The sequence below is a fragment of the Triturus cristatus genome, chromosome 10 (assembly GCF_964204655.1).
Source record: "Triturus cristatus chromosome 10, aTriCri1.1, whole genome shotgun sequence".
Lineage (NCBI taxonomy): Eukaryota > Metazoa > Chordata > Amphibia > Caudata > Salamandridae > Triturus > Triturus cristatus.
In genome coordinates, this window is record NC_140593.1 from 405,872,527 (window position 1) to 405,898,617 (window position 26,091).

General features: G+C 48.2%; 1 protein-coding gene across 5 annotated transcripts in view; it reads right to left on the reverse strand.

The window, feature by feature from the left end:
- ARHGAP21 (Rho GTPase activating protein 21) overlaps positions 1–26,091 on the reverse strand; it is a 442,217-nt gene that overhangs the window by 157,704 nt on the left and 258,422 nt on the right. For all 5 annotated transcript variants that reach the window (XM_085631689.1, XM_085631687.1, XM_085631691.1 and 2 more), the window contains one exon: positions 12,551–12,605. In XM_085631689.1, coding sequence (XP_085487815.1) covers positions 12,551–12,605 — 55 coding nt within the window. The remainder of the gene's footprint in view (positions 1–12,550; positions 12,606–26,091) is intronic.

Sequence of the window (26,091 nt, forward strand, 5' to 3'; positions counted from 1 at the left end):
ACCTCCGACCCTTTGGTGCTACAAACTGTAAGTAGTTATCAGATAGATTTTGTGGAAACGCCGGTCCAGGTAAGACGACCAACCCCTTTGAGGTTTGCAGAGAAGGAGGAAAAAATGATAGACCAAGAGGTTCAAGATTTAGCAGGAAAGGGAGCACCAGAAAGGTCAGACGATTCCTCTGCAGGGTTTGTGAGCAATCCGTTTCTTGTCGACAAGGGCATGAGACCTGTGATAAATCTCAAAGAATTAAATGAATGAGTGGAATACAATCATTTCAAGATGGAAGGAATACACATGTTGAGGGCCATCCTAAGGAAAGGGACTGATTAACCAGCCTAGACCTGAAAGATGCTTCACTGACAGTTCCGGTTTGTCTAAGGCAGAGGAATCTCTTGAAATTTCAATGGAAAGGGTCCATGTGGAGATTCAAAAGCCTTCCCTTTGGCCTAACTTCGGCTCCCTGGTGCTTTACAAAGGTGATAAGGCCAATTGTAGCGTGTTTGCGTACAAGGGGGTGAGGCTGATAGTCTGTTTAGACAACATTCTAATTATGTCTCAAAGCAAGGAATTGGCTCATGATCATACGACGTTAGCAGTTCGAGTGATAGAGAACTTGGGCTTTGTGGTGAACAAGAAAAAGTCTTGCTTAGAACCAATACAGGAGACTGTGTTTTGGGGTTTTCAAATGTGGACCTCGGACTGTGTATTGAGGTTGCCCATGGAGAAAATGAGGAAAAGCCGCAGAGAGGTTCGGAGAGCGTTAGCAAGCGACCAATAGCAAGAATTATAGGTCTTCTTTCTGCTTCCATCCAGCCAGTATTCCCAGCTCCCCTACATTATCGTGCACTACAGAGGTTAATGACGATATATTTAAACAGAAGAGTGAGATATTCAGACAGAGTTCAGACAGACTCAGAAACGAGGGAGGAATTAAGGTGGTGGCTAGAAAATTTAGAGGCATGGAAAGGAAAGGCCATTTTCGGACCGACCCCATATGTAGCCAGAGTCGGCCGCCAGCCTTCAGGGTTGGGGATCAAGATGTGGGTCTTTAACGACAAATGGACAAGTCAGGAACAAGAGATGTACATCAACTACCTGGAGTTGTTGGCAGGTTCCTTTGCAGTGAAGAGTTTTATCAAGGATTAGGTGAGAAGCTGTGTCCTTTTGAGAATGGACAACATTTCAGCTGTAAGATATTTAAACAATCTAGGGGGCCCAAGTTCGAAGGGTCTAGCAGATTTGGCAAAGGAGTTCTGGCAGTTCTACCCAAGCAGGAACATTATGATCCAGGCACAATACTTGCCAGGGGGAAGCAACACGATAGCAGATTGGCATTCCAGACAGCTGAAGGATTTCAGCGACTGAAGGTTGAACAGGGAGGTGTTCTCATTAGTAAATTCCTGTTGGGGCACACTGGGGATAGACCTTTTCGCAAACAGGGTGAATGCTCAACTTCCCAGATTCTACAGTTGGAGACCAGATCCAAGGGCGGAGGCAGTAGATGCCTTTCTGCAGGACTGGGAGAATCCGAGGAGCTTCGCTTTCCCCACTTTTGCACTGATTTATTACTGAAGGTAAAAAAAAAAAAAAAAGAGTTAGCAGAGATTGCTTTGATAACTCCCTTCTGGCCATCCCAAGTATGGTATCCAGATGCAATGGAGATGTTGATTGCCGACCCACTACTTTTAATTTTTTCCGGATTCCCCGAACTTGTTAAATAAACGCTTCAGGGGACAATAACGAATTGGTTCTGCAGGGCCATTTAAGGCCGATGGCCTCGTTGGTTTCCGGAGAGCCTGACAGCTGTCAGAACTATCGTTGGAGGCTTCAACTCAGTAGAGAGTCATAGTCTCCAGGACCGTCAAAGGTGTACAGGGTGGCCTGGGTAAGATGGCTTCATTGGTGTACTTCGAGGAGTTTGGATCTTGTATCAGCACCTCTGGTAGAGGTGGTTAATTTTTTGACGGAAGTCTTCCTCGAATGGAGGTCCTATAGTACAGTTAATGGTGTTCGATCTGCGATTTCGGCAGGGCACAAATTGATAGATAGCTTACTTTTGGGTCAGCATGATGTTGAGAAAAGACTTCCGAGAAGTATAAGAATTAAAGTGCCCCCGGGACCTGGATATTCATCCATGTGGATCTTGTTCTTAAAGAATTAACTAGTTGGACTGATAATGAATTTTTAAACTTTAAAGAACTTTCTTTAAATTTGGTTATGCTGTTGTGTCTAATATCCTTTAGAAGGGTCTCAGACGGGGGCGTGGTTTGGACTCCACCGAGTATGGACGCGTGAGCTGTGAGCTCCGTGTCGACCTCGTGAGTTATCCTGTTCAAACACTTTCCTGGCGGTGTTGAAGGCTCCGAGGGGGCCCCCCATGACTGAGGTGTGCCTGCCTGCTGATTGAGCCTCGCGCCGGGGCCCAGGGGCCGGCCTGTTCGGTGACTGCTGTTGATCCTCTTGGAGAGGCCCGGCCATCTTGCTTGGGGCCTGCAGAGGGCCTGACATCCCCGGCCTCGCGTGAATTGAGGCCCACCGGAAGTGAGCGGTGACCTGGCTGAGGCGGAGCACCGGCCGCGCTGCGGTCCACTGGTTCGAAGGAGGGCAGGGTGAGCTGTGTCGGCCCGGGCGGTGTTTAGAAGACTGCGGATGGCTGGCGGCACTGGCGGAGCCCGCGATGACCGGGGAGGCGCAGGTGTAGCTGCTGCGCCGATGGTGACTGGCACTGGGCTGGGCCTAACATCGGTGCCCTGAGGATCGGCCAGGATGGCGGACTGAGGCCCGCGGCAAGAGCGGCTGCGGAGGTACTGTGCGGGCACTGCGGGGACTTTGTAGTGCGGGACACCCCCCCCCCCCCTTCGCGCTTTCGCTCCCCGCGCTTCGGAGTGGGGGAGAGCCTGCCCACAGGAGGATTGGAGCGGACGAGCACGCTCCCATACGTACACCGCCCTGAAGTCCTGTGGCCCGAGCTTTCTGGAGGGGCTGGTTCGTGGAGGGCAACTCGGTGTGACTGTGCTGGTGGAGCTACAGTTCCGATGGCGACATGGTGCTGGTTACCCCCCCCATCCCTGCTGAGCCGCTACCCTGCAGAGCACGCTGACTCGGACACCTTGGAGTGGTTGGCTCTGTTTGGAGGTGGCTGGCGACCCTGATGAGTAGACCACGGCACGCCTGATATAGTAGCTGGGGATATCGCGGAAGCACCCAGGAATACCTCGCCCTGGTTGCGACGAGGGCGGTTGCGGTGGACAGCTTGCTGGCGAAGCGGGGTGCGGCCCCCTTCCTGGTGGGCCTGGCGGGAGGATCTGGTGGAGTGGTGCCCTCTTGACTGGCGGTGGTCGATGCTTTTGCCCTTGAGCTGTGCCTGATAAACTGGGGGATGCTTCTGTGGTGATGCAGGACAACTGGAACTGTGGATGCTGAGTAGGGCGGCTGGAGTGCATTTCTTACTTTCTGGAGACCGCTGCGGGAGGCTCATCGCCCTTTGAGTTGGATCGCTGCTCTTGCAGTCAGGCCATGGGGAAGCCGCGACGCGTTCCGGGTGCGGCACAGACTGATCACGTGGAGGACCCACTCGACTCAGGATCAAGACCCAGCTGGAACCCTGGCGGCGGGGCTACGGCAGCAGCAACTGGAACAAATCCTCAAGGCCATATCGGACAGAAGGGAGGCACTACGCCACGATATAGCGCAGGTGTCCACGAGCCTTGGACTATTGCGTGCTGATCATGGCAAACTGGTTGACCGCGTCAAAAGCACGGAACTCAAGCTTGAGACACTGGAACCTGCCCAGAAGGCGACGGAAGCATCGTTGGGTGACTTGTCGCGCAGAGTGCAACTGCTGGAGAAGAGGGCCGAAGAGGCAGAAGGGCGCAACAACATGCGGGTGGTGGGCCTGCCCGAAAAAATTGAAGGGGACAACAAGGTCGACTACCTGGAAAAGTGGCTGCGAGAGGTGGTGGCGCCAGAAGGATTAACGCAGTTCTATACCTTTGAGAGGGCCCACCGAGTGCCGGCCCGCCCGCCGGCTTTGGGCGGTCCCCCTAGGCCGGTGGTCGCACGCCTGCTGCATTTCAGGGACCGTGACCTTATACTGTGGAATGCCCGGTCATCTGGCCCATACAGAGTGGACAATGCCTCAGTCTCCCTTTACCCTGATTACTCCAAGGAGGTCCAGCGGAGCCGCTTTTCCTTTATGACAATTAAGAAGGCCCTTCGTTCGGAGGGGAAACAGTATGCTCTGTTCTTTCCGGCACGTTTGAAGGTGATGGTGGACGGGACTGCTACTTTCTTTGACGCGCCAGACGACGCATGGCACTGGCTAGAGCAGTACCGCGTGGGTAGGGACGGCGCTGGACAGCGGGAACCGGAGGTTGGGACCCAGCCAAAACCTCGTCGGGGCCGCCGAAACAGGAAACGTGTGGTAAGTGGACAGTCGCCGTCGACCTCTCAGACGGAGCTGGAGAGGCAAGCGGCTCTACAGGCGGTTTCCATCATTTCTGGAGCGGCGACTGCCGTCTCGCTGGCAGATTCAGGATCCCGGCGGGGGTCCGAAGGGGTGGGGTCGGAGGGTTCTGGGGAAGACGTTGGACGTCTACCAGAGGTTACACCAAGAACTGCCGATGGCCTGTTGGACGAGTGACGATGCCTGTCTTCAATGTGTATACAGTAAGGAGAGGCGCGCCAGTAGCTGCTTTGTGGCAAAATGGGGAATGGGTATGGTTCTGCTGAAGATAGTGGGGGGCCTGGTTCCTGGCTCGGACGGGGGGGCGGTTTGGGGGGGTGGGGGGGTTTCCTAACCGGGGGGGGGGGGGGGGGTCGCTGGGGGCGGGACACTGCCGGGAGGAGGGGAATTCGACATTTGAGGCCCGACCTACAGGCTGGGCCGGTGAGATCGCTGTCCAGCTCGTGTTGGTGCTGGGTCATCCCCTCTACCTCACACTTACTGTGAGACTCTGGTAGCTACCAGGGTATTTTCCTTCGTTGGGTCTGTGTTTGGATGGGTGACTATGGTTTAGAGCCTGTTCTGGGGAAGGGAGGGAGGGGGGTTTGTTGGGGATGTTTTGCAAGGGGGGGGGGGGGGGGGTTTGTCAGTGTGCCCGCTAGGCTGCATTGGATTGTGTTCTGTTGTATCCTCCTATATGGTGACCCAACTTGAATTAAAATGTGTCACTTGGAATGTGCGAGGGCTGAATTCCATGAGAAAACGTTATAAAGTGCATGCATATTTGGTCCGTAGGGGGATCCAGGTGGCCTTTTTGCAGGAAACACACATTGACCAGACTGAGGGGTGGGCGTTGCAGAGGAGATGGAGGGGACAGTTATTTTACACTACTTTTTCTGCATTTGCTAGAGGGACTTTCATTTGGGTGCGGTCCGGGGTCCCCTTGCAACCCATGAACACGCTGGTAGATCCAGAGGGGAGGTTTGTGGTGGTGTTCGGCCGTCTAGATGGCAGAGATGTGACATTCTGCAGTGTCTATGCCCCGAATTCTGACCACACCGCATTCTTTGCGTGGCTTTCTGCGAGGCTGGCGTCGTTTCTAGTTGGTACGGTGTTACTCGGGGGGGGAGACTTTAATTCTGTCACTGATGTGGAGTTGGATCGTTCTCACCCCCCGCTGGCTCAGTCGGCAGTACGCTGAGTGGCCAGGGTGAGAAGGGATTGGCAGGAAGCGTGGGGCCTTGAGGATGCCTGGCGGGTACAACATCCGTTAGACAGGGACTATTCATTCTACTCAGGGCCGCATGACTTACATGTTCGGCTTGATGGCTCTTTATGTACCCCGGGAGCCCTGGAACTCACGCGCCATAGCGAGTATCTGGCAAAGACACTCTCGGACCACAACCCCGGTTTGATAACGATACTCTGGTCGCAGCTGCGGCAAGTGATCCCGACATGGCGTTTGAATCCGGTGACGCTGGAAGATCCCGTGTTTAATGCAGAGCTAGGGGAGGGCATAGAGCGCTACTTTTTAGACAACTCGGGGACGGCGACGAGCAGAGCTCATGAATCGGACGCGCTTAAACCGGTGGTGAGAGGGATTTGCATCTCGTCCGTCGCTGGGACGCGTAAGGTGCTGCTGCAGGACATTGACCGGGCTAAGGCGGAACTCGATGGCCACACGAATGGGAGCGCCCGGGAGGAGGTGTTGGCGGCGCAAGAGGAGGTGGCCACTCAGGTTGAGCGGCTTCGCTGCTCTGACTATAAAGAATACATGGTACGGGCACACGCTGAAAGGGACAAAGTAGGGTCGTTACTGGCCTGGCTGGCTAATCCGGCTGTCCGGGGATCCCCAATAGTGTCGCTGTCTACACCAGCAGGGGGCCTGGTCTACTCGCAAAAGGAGGTCAATGACCAATTCCTGGATTATTACACGCTGCTGTACCAGAGTAGGATGAGGGGCCTGCCAGACGGTCTGGACGATTATTTAGAGGCTGCAGGGTTGCCACACTTGGACCCGGAACAGGGCACTACATTGGGGGCAGCTATCTCCCTGGGAGAAATCAGGGCAGCGGTTAAACACATGGGCCGGAGAAAGACACCAGGGGCTGATGGACTCCCGGTGGAGTTCCATGCAGCATATTTGGACATTCTGGCACCGCGTTTGCAGTCGGTGTACAGAGAGACGTGGGACCTGGGTAGGCTGCCGCTCACTACGAGAAAAGCGATTATAGTGCCGCTGCTGAAGAAGGGTGGGGTCCCCACCTCCGGGACGGCATACCGGCCGCTTTCCATGCTCTTGGTTGACTATAAGATCCTCAGTAAGATCTTGGCCACGCGACTCTTGGGTCACATGAGCACCCTAGTACACCCGGATCAATCGGGTTTCATTCCCACTAGGAATACTGCGACGTGCATTCGGCGGTTGGTGCAGATCCTGGGGGAAAGAGGGGAAGGTTCGTCGGAGGCCGTGGTGCTGTCAGTGGACATCGAAAAGGCATTCGACAGTGTGGAGTGGCCGTATCTGTTCCGGGTGTTGAAGGGGTTTGGCCTGGGTGATCATTTTGTGCGTTGGACCAGCTTGTTATATAGCTCCGCCACAGCTAGGGTTCGTACGGGACGCATTATCTCAGCGGCTTGCCAGGTGGAGAGAGGCACTCGCCAGGGTTGTTCTCTATCCCCACTTTTGTTTGCGCTGGCAATTGAACCTCTTGCGGCGCATGCCCGACAGGGGCAATTCTATGAGGGTGTTCCGCTGCGTGGGGATCTCCATCACATATCCCTGTACGCGGATGACCCCCTGTTGTATCTGGCTGATGTGGGGGATTCCCTAAGGGGCGCCAGAGCCCTGCTCCGGGAGTTTGGCCGCTTGTCAGGGTTGTAGGTGAATTGGACTAAGACCTGCCTGTTTCCTTTGTCCCCTGAAGTTCAGATGCCCTTGGCGCTTGAAGACCTGAGGTGGGAACCTGCCTGCTTACCGTATCTGGGCGTCCGCATAATTCACGCTCCCACCGACCTTTTTGAGGGGAATGTGGGTGGCGCGCTGAGGGGGCTCAAGGGTAGTATGGCGTTCTGGCGCACTCTCCCTCTTTCGGTAACTGGCCGTGTAGCGCTGCTGAAGATGGTAGCGCTGCCACGGTTGCTCTACTTCTTCCGTACCTTGCCGATATGGATCACGGTCTCCTTTTTTAAGACGCTTCGGGCACTGATGACAGGGTTTATTTGGGGATCTGGCAGACGGCGGGTGGCACTGGCCACTCTGATGAGGCCGAGGGAGGAGGGGGGCTGGCGGCCCCAGATTTTGAGTGGTACTACTTGGCGGCACAGCTGCAATGGCTTACACAGGCCGTGGCGCGTGAGTTTAGAGGCCCTGATGGTCCACAGGGTAGGGTCATCCCTCGACACGTGTTGTCATTCATTGTGCTTCGGCAAAATATCAGGCTGGACCAGCTCACCCTGGAGGAGCGCACACTCCGGCTATGCTGGACTCGCAGTCAGAAACGGGCAGGCTTCGTGGTCCCATATGCCCCGGAAATTCCTTTGGGCATGTGCACGGCCCTCCCTCATGGCGGGGATTGGTCGGCGTTGGCTGGCTGGGAAGAGTGTGGGGTCCACATTATTGGGGACGTATACAGGGATGGTGTCTTGTTGCCATTCCAGGATTTGCAGAAGGCTTTTCGATCTGCCGAGGGGGGATTATCTTTTACACGCCACCTTGGTGTCGGGGATTCTGAAACAATGGAAGATGGGACTGTCGGAACCCCCAACTTCATGGGGGTGTCCATACGTCACTATGGCGGCGGGTACATTCAAGGCCATCACCTGTCTATATAGGCGGCTGTCCACGGAGAGGCTTCCACCCCTGGATACCTTGTGGGGTAAATGGGAGGGAGATCTTGGTAGGCCCATTCCTGAGACGACGTGGCCGCAGTTGTTGCGGCGGGCCTGGAAGGGCACGCACAACGCTAGGTTTCAATTGGTCCAATTTTACACTCTCCACAGGGCTTACTTAACTCTGGTCACAATTTTACAGTATTTTGGAGTGTCCCAATCGCTGTGTCCCTGGTGCAATGCAGAAGCTGCTGATTTTGGTCATATGTTTTGGTCCTGCCTGGGATTAGGCTCTTATTGGGCAGATGTGGTGGCGTGTTTGAATCAAGTGACTGAGCGCGAGCTGGAAGTGGAGATGGAGACTTGCCTTTTGCTTTGGTTTCCGCACACACCCAGTACTAAAATTACGAGCAAATTTTATGATTTGGGTCTGATAATGGCGAAGAGGGAGCTCACCATGCATTGGAAGGCAAGGGCTGGACCTAGATTTCGGAGGTGGAAGGCAAATTTCTTGTCCTGGGCAGGGAGTGAAGGGACGCTTCGTCTACAATTGGCCAGGCCTGCCTCTAATGACAAGGCGCTGGACACTGCAAGGGCGTGGGGCGCTTTAGTAGAGGGGCTTCGTTCTCCGGAGGAGCTGGATGAGGGGGACAGGGCTCCTGTAGACATGGACCAGAGTGTGGCGCCTAGGGTGGGGCCCTCTGGGACTACTGGGGAGACTGTTCAGGACGAGGCCACTTAAGTACACTCAGTGAGGAATCAGCGTCTGCACAACATATTGAGAATTGTCGAATAGTCAAGGTGGGAGCATAGAGCACATATGGGTGGCAACATGGAGCCTCCTGTCCTTTGAGAACAATGATAGTGTCTTTTCTATTGATTTGAGTTAGGCTTTCTCGGAACACAGGGATCTAAATGCTTAAGCTGAAGGGGGGTTGACGCGGGCACACTGACAGGGTGGGGGTGGGGGTAGAGAGGGTGGTGGGTGGGGGAGTTAGGGAGAAAATGTTGAAGAACCGGTTTCTCCGGACATGTACAATGATGGTTGGGTCTCTTACAAGATGCTATTGTATGTAATATTGGTTTATTGGTACACTGGTTGGGAAAAACTCAATAAAAAAAAAAATAAATAAATAAAAATAGAAGGGTCTCAGACGTCAGGGCTCTTGATATTTCGCGGCGTAGGTTCATACTGGAAGGAGTGTGCCTCTATGTCACAAGGAGAACTAAAACTATGTCTACGACAATTTTTTACCCTAATTTAAATGAATGTAGAAAGCTGTGTGTAGCGAGATGCTTAACTGAGTAAGCAAGAAGGACTGAACCTCAGAAGCAGTTCAAATCCTAAGTTGTTAATTTCTTTAAGAAGCCCTCATAAAGCTGTGTCCACCCCTACCCTAACTCGTTGGGTCAAAGAAGTTGTGAGTAAAGAAGGATTAGATTTGACTTAATTTGGAGCTCATTCCACAAGTGGAGCAATGGCTTCAAAAGCCCTTCTACTATGAGGAGGACTAACTGGGATTTTGGCTGCAGCCGATTGGTCATCACATTCAGTATTCAAGAAATTCTATTTTAAACCTGTGGACTCTTCAGTAAGGAATATTATGGCAAGGCTTTAAACAAGCATAACATTGGCCTCCGTGCCTTGCCATAAAATCCACAGCGAGGGTGGGTAGAAAATCATGATATTATGAAAGACACAGAGGCTGATATTATCCCTCCCTTCGATTCTTCACCCTATAATGTGTCTTTTGGTTTAATTTCAGGTGGAGACTACAAGAAGTAACTGGAGGAAAAGAAGAAAAATACATTTGTTGGAGTTGTCATTCTACAAAATGGTCGTTGGACTTGTGTTTTTTCTTTGCATTATGAACTGTTGAGATTGTTCGCATCAAAAAGAAGGAAGATGGCTGCCACACAGGGAACCAAGTAGCTATCAGAACTCTAATAGGTTCCTATTTTAAGTTCTTTGCATTGTTGTGTAGTTGCTGCTGTGAGTTGGCAATCAAAGAGATATGCATAATATCGTTCTCCGTGTCTTCAATAAAACCATGATTTTCTACTCACCCTAGCTGTGGGAAATCTGAATTTTCCTTTCCACGCTAGGATCCTTTAATAATCCCATAACATCCAATACTCAATCAGAATGTAGACATAGTCCAATAGAAAGAAAAGAAAGGAAAAAAAGTAAGTAGGAAGGAAGCCACTGTTGGAATTTTACCCTTTCTGCAGGGACACCACGTTTTTTTGCTTAACCCTATTTTTGCTGGCTTTAGATCTCTGTGAAATGTAACCCTGTTACTCAGTAGGAAATTGTTTGTGCCCCTCCTTTCAATATGGTAAAATTGGAATACACCTGATTGGTTTATTTAATTTGCTTATAAGCCCCTGGTATATGGTACCACGCAAACCCAGGGCCTGTAAATTAAATGCTATCAGTAGACTGCAGCACTCACTGTGCCTTTCACTGCAGTGGCACGGTAAACAGGTCTCCAGGCCTATTATTGTAGCCTGGTTGTGCAGTTTTAAGCTGCAAATTTGACTAATCACAATAACCCCTTCAGACAGGCCTTAACCTTTCTTTTAAATAATAATGTGTCATCCCTAAGTAGACCATAAAGCGCATAGGGCATGATGCATGGTGTTTAAAAGTAAGACATCAAAAAGTTTAAATGTCAAACATTTGTTTGCAGAGAAAAGGCCGTAGAAGCTATAGTCACTGCTGTGACTATGTGCCATCATTGGCACTTTGTGCTTCATGGCGCTATGTCTACATAAAAAACATTAATTTCTTTTTAATTAGATTTTTGTCATTTTGTTTATCAAATTTTCCTACATTGTTCTAATTAATTTTGAGACTTTAATGTTTTGCATTTTTACTTTATAACTTTTTTGGTACTGCATAATTACTTCACGTATTGCCCTATGTTAAGCCTGTCTGCTCTGTGCCATACCTACCAGGGAGTTCAGCTCAAGGATAATTTAGTGACTTCGATGGTTCATTCTGACAAGGGCAGATTATTACTTGCGGTTGATACTTACCCTCCTGAACTAACACATCAATTTCTTACAGCCATGTAACCGTGCTAAAGAAGTAAAGACTTGTAGGCTTAGGTCCCAACCACCATTGTAAAACAGTTAGAGAAGAGTGGCTGCGGCCACACACACTCACAACAACGGTGTGGTCAACATCCTATTTTTTGGGCTGAGTTGGGGCACAATGCTACAATTAAATGCAGTAGTGAGAAATCTGCACCTACTTTCTCTTTTACTTTACCATTTTCGAAGAGTTAACATTGGCGTATTCTGAAATTTAGACAGTTCAACATCCACATTTATTTGCACTTTGCTGGATATTAACTAGCAATAACATGTAGGTTGCAGCCTTGAAACGTGAACTAGCAAGCAGTAGGTTAAGAATAGGATTGTACATAATTTTTTAGGTGAACATAATCTCATAGCAAGGTTCACCGCTTGACTAGAATATGCATTGACAATAAAATGAGATGGTATCTTGCAAGCTTTTTGTACACGAGGACATGCTCCACATACAATTTCAATGCATACAAGACAGTGACATGATATTAGGAGTAAAATCCTTATTTCTCACAATAATTACATGAATGACGGAAAAACACTACACAATTATGCCTGTCCTTAGTTAAGATGTGAGAAAATGTAAATTTACTGAAGCAAAACATTTCCTGCAAACAAGGGGCATTTCAGAGGAAACTCTCTGCAGAACAATTGCCTTTCCTTGGCTACTTGTGTGTTTTTTTTGAGGAAGCACACAACTTCTGCCCAATCAAAACAAGTACTCCTGGCTCCCAAAAAATGGGCAGGGTCAAAGCCCCTCGAGGTGATGCTCACACGATTGCCTGGCGACCGCTGCGCTTTGAAGCCAGACCACAAAAAAGAACCACTCATTGAAACTAAAAAGTATAACAGTTATAGAAATATAGAAAAGTCAAATAAAAGGAAGCACAATTTCATTCTTGTCTGACAATAACACACATGCGTTTTACAATAAACTCAGACTCAACGTCCCAAATTACACGTGTCAAAATATACAGATTGAATTTCAAAAATATGCTATTTACGTTCCATTACTGGAAATAATGTTGTAAATGCAACAAGATTATAAATAATAAAGTGCAAAGCTGTTCACTGAAAACAGCATGGAGAACGAAAACAGAGGACCTCATAAACAAACTGATATATCAGAATACAGGCTTTGTGCATTTTTTTATTCTGTTAAATAGTTGATTTACATACCAGTTGGAGAATGTCTTCATCTTTTGGCATCACACTTAATTCCAGCATGGAGCCACTGTTAAAAACAAAGTTACGTAATAATTACCACAGTAATGCCTTACATTTCAAAAATGTTTAAACAACTGACATATATTTAATGAAAGCCATGATACAACATACTCTGCTCTTCTATTGACCATGAATCCCAATACTTATGTATTGTAGTAGGTCCCTTTCCTTTCATCATTTTTTGCAGATGTATTTCCTAAATCCTGAATCATTCTTTGTAAGTAGGTGTACGTTTATCTTTTCAATAATTGAAGTAAATTTGCATTCCAGCCACAGGAAAAGAAGGCCACACATATCCATGGTTAGGTCTCGCCTGCGAATGCAGCGCATGCGCTGCTTCGCCTCGGCGAGATCTATTGTCGTTGCTTTTGTTTCCGGGGTCTGTGGAAGCGGGGTTGGTGTATGCCCTGTCGGCATTAGGCCTCGCCCACCCTGCCTGCATATTTTGTGTAACTCGAGATAGTCCCCCTGACCCACTTCTTACGGGGACACTCCCTCATACACGTGCATTCATTCATCCCTCTTGACCCACGACAGTTTGTAATGGCATCTCTGCATTTGTAAACTGCACCCCTTAGGTGTGACGTCTGTTTGCCATTTAAAATGTGCCGCTGTTCCGTTGATCTAGGAAGTTAAAGCTAAAGAAAAAACATGATGTTTCTTAATTCAATTGCACCGCAGGTTTGATGATGAAAAAAAATGCTCTCAATTATAAAAGAGGTAACCAAGAAAAGAGTACACGTGACACACAGCGGGAAACGTTAAGTCAGAATCACACATACTCTCCGGCAACAGCCTCAACCTTGAAGTATGTACGTGTGCAGCTCTGTCGAGCAAAAGGCGGCTGAAAATTGAGTTTTGGAAACTGGTCACATGCAGCAAAGTTTAATTATTGCAAGTTATTTTGTTTTGAGCTCTTGGAATTAAGGGGGGGGGTGTCAGCTTGAGCTCTGGTGGTTTAAAAAAAAATACGCAGCATAATTCGGGCGCAAACAGCTTGAAGAAAACTATTCAATAAATCAGTCAGTACTTGTTCCAGGGAAGAACAAGCATTTTCAATGCAGTAGGTCTCGCATTTTTGCAAATGACAATGCCTTTTTTTTTGTTTGTTTTTAAAACATCACCAAAAGGCATTGTCATTTACAATGCCAATAGCTTAAACTCGTGTAAATGCGAAACCCATTGCATTGCAAATGCTTGTTGCTAAATGGTAGTGAGGAGAGAGAGAGAGAAAGTGAGTTTTGAAGGAAGGACACGAGTCAGCAAAAGTGATCAGGCACACATGAACACAGACCCATCACACAATTATGCATTAAAAAGCCTAGCGGGGCTTGCCTTGTCACTGTGGATTTTCCACAACTGCTCCTGCCCTGGCCTGAATGCCAAGGCAGGTTTCTTACCCTGTCCAGGCCCGACTCATTATCCACACCTGATTGCTGCCATCTACTTGGTGGAAGAAGGGGTCAGGTGTAGGAGATGGGACATAAATAGACTGTTTGTTTACATGCTACTTTGTCACTTTGTGTCTATGCTCTCTGTACTTTTAAAAATTATGGGTTAAGGTAGGAACATTCAAAAATGGTATCCACAGACCCACTGATCCATGTCACTGTGAGTTACCTAGATCTCTGGTCCTGTAGATAAGCAGAGTAAACAGCACAGTGCTTAAGAGTAGAAGTCAGAATAATGGAAAGGTCAAACAGAGAGCAAAGTGGATATTTTGCCTGGAAGGTGAAAGGGAAACAATGGGCCAAGGAGCCATATAAACCAATTATAATTACCAGAGAGAGATCTATGCCTGATGCAACACACCAAACTGTCAGACGATAGTAACATCTACTAACTGGGGCCATAACAAGTGTTAAGACACCTAAATACGCCGCACATCTATGATAAACTCACTGGCACTGAATTGCCTACAAAGGACACTATATAAGGACTGATTAGTGTTCAAATATTGATACACCTGATATAAAATGGGGACGCTATTGCAAGAACACAAAGTGATGCACATGCACCACCATTATCGTACACATGGTCAAACACACTAGTACCAGCTTTTGCAAAGGCAGGCATGTGCGCAAACACAGTAAACCAAGAAGGAGAATATCAAGTACAGAAATTCCCTGAACATGTACCCAAGCGGCATAAAATTCCAAGCCATTGAGGAAAAATGCTCAGACAATCACCATGCACAGAGACAAGGGAAGAAGGTCCATCCATTCAGACACTAGCTAATCTGTATCAAAATCACTAAAATATGAATATAGTCAGAAAATTAAACTGACAAAGTAGCATAAGATGGTAATGTCATCATTGAAGAGAAAGAAATGCGACAGGTATAAGCCCTTCTGGAAGAGGGGTGGAGTGAATGCAACATCTGGGCTGTCAGATCGGGTGGAAAGGATTAGAATGGCTGATAAATCTATTTCTCAGAAGCATAGGTTGATCACAATGACTGGTCATGGATAGCAGCGACACTGGCAACTAAGTCTGGAAATAACCTTAGCTACTACTCTAAATGAGTATGGAAGAGTTTGCCACCCGAGCCTACTACTGTGCGTCCTACTGGGCAACACAGGGCCATCATTACAAACAAGTTTAATAAAGACAATTTCTACATATTCACTTGGAATGTAGCAGGCCTGGGTAGCGAAATAGAGGATGAGGATTGGTTGGAGTTTGTTGCGCAATATGACATATGCTGCTTCCAGGAAACATGGGCCCTGAAGGGCATTAGCGTTAATGGTTTTTTAGATTGCAGCAATCAGGCCACCCGCTCTCGGAGGGGTCAGCTTTTGGGTGGGCTCACTATCTGGCTGTCGTGTAGGCTGGAATGTAGACTAGAGCAACTAGGGGCAGCAAAGCTATCCTCTAATGTTCAACATGTGAGAATTTGGCTTATGGGACAGGAAGGTGGTGTGATTGATACAGTGAATGCGTATATTCCACCGGGGTGGTCCCCAGAGGTACAGGTGATCTGGATTTTCTTAGTGACTTGTATTGACAGTAGTAGGGAGGACGAGACTATTCGCAAGTTATTTGGGGAGGGTAAAGAGGGGAGAAATATGAGTTATTGATTTGTGGAGATTTCAATACACAACCATTGGATGTTGTTAGTAGCAATGAGGTGATATTGGGAGATCGTAGTTTGGGCAGTCAGTCTTGAGGAATTTTGAATCCACCAAGAAGGGAGGTGCATTCTCTGAGCTTCTGATAAACGACCACCCGCACTTTATTAATGGTTGTACCCCCTCAGATAGTGTTGCTAGGATAACGTTTAATAATGGGAGAAGTGCATCAACAAGTGACTACATCTTAATCAATATAGAGGGCTGTGAATGTGTGCACGATATGACAATTGTCAGGAGAGTGGAGAGTGATTATGATTCTGTGGTACTTTGCCTGGAATTATGCATCAGGGAGGGAGTTGTCAAAAATAGCCCAGTGGAAAAGAGGGATAGTAACATGAACGTGGCACATCTAACTGTAGAAAGAGGATAAGATGGAGCAGGGAGAAACCTTTACAAAAACTGCCACCATGTGGTGACAATGGTGCTACCGTAGCAGCCTACAAAAAGATGGTAGAGAGGCTGAAGGCCCTGTGGTCTAAGCCTATTGGGCGTGCAGACACCTTGGTGGGAAAAGGAGCATACGAGTTACTTGGTATGATGAGGAATGCTACAGAATGGAGGGAGTTATGTCATCCGCCCTAGTACAACGACACCATAGTCCACAAGGCGACTTACTATTCAGAGAGCGTAGGGCCGATTATAAACGCCTTCTGAAAACTAAGAAACTGTTGCATCAACTGACTCTCTGGGAGGAATTGAAGGAGGTTGCACTGAAAAAAACTACAAGAAATTCTGGGAATTGGTATCACTGGCTGAGAGGGGTTCAGTGCACATTATAGAAACACCTAATGGGCCATCTGTCTGGACTAGTCACTTTAGTAATTTATGGTGTCAAGCCCAGAACCCCCCACCCTCTCTTCAGTCAGCCCAAGAGAACATACGCTCTGGGGCTTGTGTTATTGATAATTTAATTACCAGATTTAGTGAGAGCCCTGGCTGATTCAACGAAATACAAAGCCCCTGGCCCAGATATGGTGCCCATCGATATATATTGTGAAGAGCCATACTTGTGGGGCAGCATCCTTACTAAAGTGTTCAGTTCAGCACTTGCTGGAAATGCTGCACCCCCTTCATGGCGTTCGGCAATTATTGTGCTGATCCATACGAAAAGCGATTGATCCAGCCCATCCAACTATCGTCCGACCTCTCTTCTGGCTGTTGCAAGAAAAATTCTGGGGAAAGTTCTGCTCAATCATCTTCAGGGGTGGGTTGATGCCCACAACATTTTGACTGAAGTCCTGTTGTATATGATCTCCTAGAAGTTTACGGTGGTGGGGAAGACATCACCATTCCTAATATTTGTGGACTTGAAAGCAGCCTTTGATTTAGTAGACGGAGAGAAACTGTGGAGATCACTGATGGACCTGGGAGTTGACTCCTCGCTACTAATGGCCATACAGGTTCTGCATACTAATAACACAGGCAAGCCTTTTTTTTTTTTTAATGATGCAGCTTACTATATTCCAACTGTAGCGGGTGCCAATATTATTATACGCGGTTGACGCAGTATTCATGGCACAAACAGAAAATGCCACCAATAGGCTACTAACACGTTTTGTGGAGTTTTGTGACAAGAAGTCATTAACCATCAATGGTAGTAAAACCAAGTGTATGGTATTGAGGCCCTCCCCTTGTTTTAAGCGAAAGCCTTTGGTCTAAGGTATTTCCCTGGATATTGTTAAGCAGTTTGACTATTTGGGTATTCGATTTACAGAGAATTTGCGATGGTGCAGCCAAATACAGAAATTCACACTAGTTTTTTGGCAATTGAGTGGAACAGTTTTAAAGTTTAGACATCAGGCATGTGCCAGAACTATGTGTGTTATTTTACAAATATATAAGCAAAGGGTTGTGGTGGCCGCACTGTATGGGGCGCAACTATGGGAGTTTCGGAATATTCGCCCCCTCCAAGTAGTAAAGAATAATTTCCTCCGTAATTTGCTGGGGTTTGGGCCAGGTACCCCTTTACAGGCACTGTACGCAGAGCTTAATTTTATTCGTAAATCAAACACTATTGCTCTCAGGCCAATTCTTTATTGGGTAAGACTGGTAAGAAACTCTAAGACCACAGTTTATTTAGAAACCCTTAAGGAAGCCACAGCTAGTTGCTCCTGCCGAGGCTATACATGGTCGTCACATGTACAAATAATGTTAAAGGAATTACAGTTGATATCTGTGTGGAAAGCTCTTGGTAGTGTTAGACAGGATACTGCAGCTCCGATTACAGAACGGTATCATGAATACATGCAGATAAAAAAAATACTGGGAGCTAAAGCCGGGATCTCTTACCTGCAATTACGTCAATAACACCTATGTCCTTTCGTGTCTAGAATATCTAGACATGCTATAACTTGAATTAAAGCGAAGATTGTGCTTAAGATTCCAGCTAGGTCTCCTCCCAACCAGGGATTTCCTTATACATATACATATGTTTGATGGCTAATCCGATTGCTGTGACTGTAGAATTGGTGGTCTGGATAATCTAACCCATTTTATGCTGTTTTGTAATAAATATGCAGCCACCTGGCGGAGGAGGCTCTTTCCCCTTTTTAAATACTATGGGGTTAGATGTGTTAAACCAGCAATGACGCTATGTATTAAACCAGATGATGTGAATGCGGTTACCTCTGTAGCGTCATATTTATGGGTTAGGTAGCCCTGCTTGAGAAAGTTGACCTCCACTCTAGGATTATGTATTAGTAGGTAAGCTTTGTGAACCTGGTTGTTTCCTATTACGGAATGCACTGTTTATGGATAAGTTGAACAATTTTGCACTACTTTTATGGACTTCACTTTTACTCCCTAGGTGGATTGACAAACTGTTTACAACTGAAAAGACAACAACTGCCAAATGTTCTTATGTTTTTGAATAAGTAGTGTTGCCCATGTTTTTTATTCAGGAGGCAGCCTCTGATAGTAATTTGAAACTGTCCCATTGCTGTATTTGAAGAATCTAAACATGCTCTTTTTCTCAGGATGTATGCCGTCGATGAAAAGACACTTTGTTAGCATTTTACTGTATTTGTATTTTAATTTTTCTCCACTAATTTAATGATAGATTGCTGGAGGTGGGTCAGCGGATCAATTTCATTTGAGGTAGTACTGCAGGACCGAACTGGCAAAGTACCTATTCCTACGGACCCGACTGTCCAGGCAGTGGAGTTTGGTAAACATGTGCAGGAAAGTCTACGTTGCTGCCTGGCAGATGTCCAGGACTGGAACTCCACAAGCTAACGCAGTGGTTGTAGCTTTAACTCTGGTGGAATGAGCACACAAACTCTAATGGGGTTGTTTCTTAGCCAATACGGAGCAGATTTTAATAAAGTAAGATCCACTGTGTGAAGGTCCTCTTCTGTACAGCCCGTCCTTTCTTCGTTTAGACACACCCCACGAAGAGTTGGTCGCCCAGCCGGAACTGCTGTGTGCAGTCAAGGTACAACAATAATGCTTTTTTTGAGAGCAGATGGTGAAGTTGCTCCTCTTCCTTGGAGGGATGAGGCAGAGCGTATAAAGTAGGCAGAGTGATGGATTGGCCTACGTAAAAGGGAGCACTTTCATACGAAGCACCAGTTTGTCTGGGTAGATGTTCAGATAAGGAGGCATGGATGACAAGGTTTAAAGCTCACTGACCCGCCAGGCAGATGTTATAGCCACGAGGAAGGCCGTCATGATGGTAAGGAGCCTGAGTGGACAACTGTGCAGGGTCACAAAGGGAGCACACATAGGGAAAGAGAGGATGAGATTGCAGTCCCACTGGTGCATAATAAAGGGAGGATGTGGCAACAAATGTTATAAACCTTTCCGAAACCTATTTACAATAGGGGATTTGATGAGGGCTGGCTGATCAGGAAACCGCATTAAACATGAAATGGCGGAGAGATAGCCCTTCAGAGTGCCCAGAGCAAGGCCATTCTGGGCAAAGGAAAGGATGAAAAGGAAAAACTGAGAAAGGGGAGCAGAAAGAGGATTGATTGGTCTTTCTGTACATCATGCCACACATTATCTCCTAGCAGCAGGTGTAAACTGCTTTGTTGGAGGGACGCCTGGCTGCCCGGAGGACATTACAGACTTGGGGAGGAAAGCTGTCAACTGTCTCCGCTCAATCTCCAGGCATGAAAGCAAAGCATTGACGGGTTCGAGTGGAGCACTCTCTTTTGCAGCTACGACAGAAGATCCTCCTGAATGGGCAGCCTGATCAGAGGCCCAATAGTCATGCTCAACAGCTCGGGATACAAGACTCTCCGTGCCCTGTCTGGAGCCACAAGGATGACTTGAGCCAAGACGTTCCTTATTTTCTTGCGAACTCTGGGCAGGTGTGGTATGGGCGGAACTGTGTACAGAAGGTCTGAGCTCCGCCTTGAAAACAGTGTGCAGAACCGCTTACATCGCACGCTCTAGTCGGTGGCCAACAGATCTAACCAGGGTTCACCCCACTCCTGAAAGAGACATTGCATCACCTCCAGATGGAGACATCGTTCATGATCTGCTAGGCAGCTGCAGCAGAGTTCGTCCTCTCTAGCGTTCACAGAGCCAGCCAGATGTTGAACCACAAGGGATATTCCCATGTTGTTTCAGCCATGCCCAGAGACGCAGGGCCTCTTGACAAAGGGGCCACAACCCCACCCGCACTGTTTGTTGCAGTACCACATGGTGGTGATGTTGTCCATGAACACTTGCACTATCCATCTCTTTATGGAGGAGAGAAAGGCTTTCAATGCCAATCGGATGGTTCGGCGCTCAATGAGGTTGCTGTGTAGTCTGGATTCCACCAGAGACTAGAGTCCTCTGATCTCCACCTCTCCCAGATGGCCACCCCATCACACTACTGTCAGATCTGATTGGGGGAACGGCGAGGGGTCTGCCGCTGACTGAATCGCGGTTCGTAAACCACCACTGCAGGTCTTTTGAAGTTCCCTCCGAGATCTGGACCATGTCGGAGAGATTCCTCTGATGCTGCGTCCACTATATCTTCAGGTCCCACTGCAGCACCTGCAATTGACAACAGGCATGCTGCACCCAAGTCCTATCTCATAGGACTAGGGCTCCGGCTTGGAAGGCATGGCTCTAGTTGGCGACGCCCCTCCGGCCCTGCATCCAAGTTGGGGATGCAAATAGGAATGGTGCTAGGAGCATCGAATTTGCGGCTAGAAGTCTCTATCAGATTGCTTTGCAAGGAAGCAGGTGTCAAACTTTGAACTGCTGTGCATTATGAACAATTCTGTGGTTTATAATTCCTGAAGAGGTTAAGAGAGGGAAGGTCAGGTGGTGTCAGGCTTTTTAAAATTAAAATTAACGGTAAACAACATATGGTCAGCTTTTTAAATTACATTTATTAAAATATAAACGTAAGAAGCAGCTAGGTGTTGCAGCTGGAGATCAACCCTACCTTCACACCGATGAATTAAAACAAAATTAAACCAAAAGAGACTGAAAACTATTGTGTGCAAGCTTAAGGGAGAATTTATTATTGCACATTTAGAGGGGCAACTATTAAGACAAGTTCAAGAGGCAAGTTTATTACTTTTAGTGGCATGCAAGGGATTCACAATTTGGGTTCGTTGGTGTCATGGTTGATCAAGGAAAGGAGAATCGAGTCAGTGGTATACATCCATACAATACAACATATTCACAAAACTCATTCACTGAGCTTAAGGAAATGGGTCATCCTGCGAGTCACTCTTTGAAGTCTGCCACCTTCTAAATAAATGTTATTCGTCCAACAAATTGTCAAAATTGTGAAACAAAGAACCCATATATGGGGATACATAATTCATCACGATAGCCATTTTCAAATGTATGTTACTTTTTTTGTAACGTAGCATAAAAGAGCTCTACATCTCATTTTTGGAATACTACCCAGCAATGCTTAACAATTTAGAGGAATGGGAACTCAATCAATTGGACAAAAAGTGACCTGAAAATATGCTTAACCACCAATCTTCGAAATATAACTTTTGCCTTGGCATCCAAGTCTAGGCAGTATTTTTTCTACATACAAGTAAGGTTAAACAGGGACTCCTCTTGGAGATCTCATCAGGCATCCCCTCAAGAAAGTAGCAGTTGTTGCTCTGCCCCTACTAAAATGTACAACAACCTAGCCAAATGTACAACAACAACGCCTTTGAGGCAGAGTCTTGTTTCATGCATCACTGTACACCCTAATGCATGCAGCTATCCCCTTTAAAAATACTCCCAAAGGGAACAAAATGCTGTCTGTCCACCCTGTACTGCTGACATCTTGAAAGATAAACAGTAATACTCTTTGGATTCAACCTGTGCAGCTTCTCCTCCATCTAGATGATGCAACCATGGCAATAATGCTGGCAATTTTGTATATTGGTTCAAAACTAAAATTCAGATATCACTTTAGGACGGAAATATGACTTCATCCTTCATCTTAACCTCTTAAGACACTTTGTATGACAGCCTGCCAAAAATGCTTGTGACTTCTACAACTGTTCTAAATACTGCAACTGCCACCAGGTACACAGCTTTAGGGTTAGGTACTTCACAACTCTATTGTTTAACCCCTTAAATAGCAGATCCATTAATTTAACCCTTGCCAAAGTAACTCCAGATTTGCCTGCTTGGAAGGTGAAGGAGAAAACTATTACCAAAAACTCTTCAAAACCAGACACCATCAGAATCTCAATCACAGAGGGTTCTTAAGGATTGCTCAAACAGAAGGCAAGTGTGGGCATGCAAATTATAGTTGAAACCTGCAGATGTTCTTTGGCAGTTAAAAATAATAATTCTTTAGGCAATGATGCTATATGAGAAGGTACATCATGTTCTTCTTCCCGGCACTGAGACTCAGGCAGATCATACCACGCAAACATCAGCCTCTCAAGAACCCCAACATTTAACTGAGACGATTCCGTAGCATCATCAACCTCTCCTTACTGAGCACAGGATCCATGTAGCCAATTCTTCTCAGATATCCAAAGGAAACCCTCCTCCAATCAGTCCACCTCCAGCATAATCAAATGTGAGGCTGAGCAAGGAGCAATAGCCCATTAGCAAGAGCACTGCACTTCATGCCAAGCAATGCACACTTCAAGTTTTAAAATTAACAGATGTATCACAACCTCCGCTACATCTTCACCACAGAGACCCTGCTCTGACCTGCCTCCAGCGAAATCTTTTGACATTCAAGCTGCAGCACCAACCACCCACTGCTTCCTTTGAGTATCTCTCCTGACAATTACCAATTTCAGGAGTCCAAACCACCACCTTCTAACTTATATAACATCCTACCTGAACAATAGACCCTATCTTGGTCAGGTGAGATCCTCCAAGTGTAAGTCAATCACTGCTACTTGTGCGTCCAAACAAAGGTTTAGCCCAGGCATCAGTAATTTTTGTGACAGTGTGGCGAGGTAGGAGGGTGAAAGGGGGTATCCTAGCCAACAAGATGTGTCAGGATTCATCAATCTGCTGATAACACTCCGCTGCAACTAAAGGTCTTATTGGGAAATAACTTTGCCAGTCTGAAAGATATTCTCAACACAATCTAGTCAGTAATATCAAAGACACAAATGGTTCACAAGACAAGCAACTTCAAAAAAGAACAAATAGGTACTTCAGTGTTTGTGAGGTATAGGGTGGGGGAGGAGGGGGTGGGGGGTTTGTTTGTTAGTCGGGGTTTCAGTTTGGGTTTTGACCGCACTTCTATACAGAGCTGGGCATGGGCAGCGGCAGACATCGGAGTCTCTTCTTTGCTACCATACTATTGTCATACCTCCCATGGCGGCTGCTTCCCGGGGGGCTAGTGGGCGACTGGCCACAATAAAAGTGTTGAGCTGGAATGTCCGGGGCGCCCTGGACAAGATCAAGAGGGGGGCTATCCTGCAATATGCAAAGAGGGCCGCTGCCGATGTACTGCTCCTACAGGAGACGCACCTTTTGGGGACGAAAGTCCTGTGCCTCCAGAGATATGGCTACATACAAGTGTTCCACTCGGGGTTTGTTCAGGGCTCCAGGGGCGTAGGCATATTGGTACACAAACGGGTCCCATACACCCATCATCGGACTTGGACAGACACACATGGGAGATATATCTTCGCTCAGGGGCAGATAGGGGTAGTTTTTGGTAGTGTGTACGCACCCTCCCCCTGTCCTGGACATTTGCTGAACAACTTATGGCGCTTTGGGCGGACATCCCGGATGTTCTGGGGCTTATAGGAGGGGACTGGAATGATGTGATGGATCTCTCAAGAGACCAACAGTCCGGGAGCGAGTGGATGGTGGGCCTACAAAACTCAATGCACTGGTCGGTGGCCTGGCATGGGTGGATGCCTGGCGGTGCCGCCACAGCAATGCCTGTGAATACACTTACCTGTCTGCAGTACATGGCTCCTTCTCCCGCCTTGACTACATTTTCCTCTCTGGGGCCGTGGTGTCCCGATTGGAGGAAGCAGAGATACTTCCGCGAGGTCTTTCGGATCATTCCCCAGTGTTCGCTGTCTTCCAGATGGGGGGCGCGGGGCGGCCATTCCGTTGGCGACTTTCGGTGTGGCACCTGCAACAAGATGACTACAGGGCACATATGACTACTGCATTAGATCAATACTTGACACTGAATGAGGGATCTGTGTCCAGGGCAGACATGTTGTGGGAGGCGTGGAAACCGACACTACGCGGGGCTGATATCTCATACTGCGCAGCGGCCCGCCGCAAGCGCCGAGAGGGGTTGGTTCAAGCGGAGGCCGAAGTCGCGGAGCTGGAGAGTAGGGGCGGGGAGGATGGGGAGAGGTGACTCACCGGCAGCTACTCTACGCACAGCAGACGTACTGTTCTCTCTTGCTCGACGAGGCACGTCAGGCCTGGTTAGCCACTAGCAGCCGAATATACCAATGGGGGGGGATAAATCGGGCACGTTGCTGCACAGGTTGTGCCAGGGCATATCTCATGCCCAGGATCTCCCAAGGATCGTAGACTCGGAGGGCACACCCCTTGCGGACCCACGTGCGTTCGCTAATAGTTTCACTACATACTATGCAGGCCTGCCCCAGTGAATGTCTCACGGAAACGGACATAGAGCGGTTTTTAAGTGATCACCCCATCACGGCTCTATCAGAGACGGCGCAGACTAAACTGGAACTCCCGTTTACGGTGGAGGAATTCGGGGAGGCGCTGGGTGGCCTCAACCCGGGCAAAGCCCCGTGCCCAAATGGGTTCCCGAGTGAGTTCTTCCAGAAGTATTAACTCCAATTAGGTCCACATTATAAGGCGGTGGTGGAGGAGGCTCGGGACTGTGGGCTGTTACCTCAGGACTGGAGGCATGCGGAAATTGTGGTGTTCCACAAATCAGGCAGACCCCCGGGGGAACACGCCTCGTATCGTCCAATTTCCCTCCTTAACGTGGAGGCGAAAATTTTGGCGAAAGCCCTGGCCAACCGCCTCTTGCCATATATTACCTCTTTGGTTCACCCGGACCAGGCGGGCTTTATGCCATCCCGCGCAACGCGGCATAACATTCGGCGGGCCCACGTTGCGATCGCCGCGGTGCAGCGGCTGGGGGCCCCAGCAGCCCTCTTGTTGGCGGATATGGATCGTGCATTTGACTCCCTTAGCTGGCAATATCTGTTCCTGCTGCTGAAACGCTTGAATTTTGGTCCGCGGTTCATATCCTACGTGACGCTTCTATACACGGAGCTTACGGCTTCGGTTAGGGTAGCGAGGGCAACCTTAATGGCTTTCCCTGTACGACGTGGAACACGCCAGGGGTGTCCCCTGTCCCCCTATTTATTTGCCCTGGCCATGGAACCCCTGCCAGCCTGGGTGCAGATTGACGCGCAAATCTCCGGCTTTGAGTGGGAGAATGGACTGTCCGATTGCATAGCTCTCTATGCGGATGACGTATTATTTTTTCTAACAGATCTTGACCGCATGGGGCCCCGGCTACTCCGTATTATGCAGCTCTTTGGAGAGAGTTCGGGTCTTTTCATGAATCCCCAGAAGTCCACCCTGTGGGTATTGGGCGGTCCGACTCGGTCGCAGGGGTGGGCCTCCACGGTGCGGATAGCTGTGGGGGGACTTAAGTATTTAGGGGTGTTCTTATCAGCTACCCCAGCGGTTTCCTGGGAGCGTAATGTGGTGCCCGTATGGGATCGTATCTGCCAAGACATCAAATTGTGGGCCCGCATGAGGCTCACCATATTTGGTCGGTCCGCGATCTTTAAGATGGTTGCCCTTCCCAGTCTTCTCTGCCAGCTACAGAATCATCCCTATACTATTCCACCAGTCTAGTTCCGTCGGGTGAATTCGACCTTGGGTCAGTTCCAGTGGGAGGGTGGGGCGATTCGGGTGGCCCTGCAGACGTGCTTCCTATCAACATACGAGGGGGGGCTGGCCACG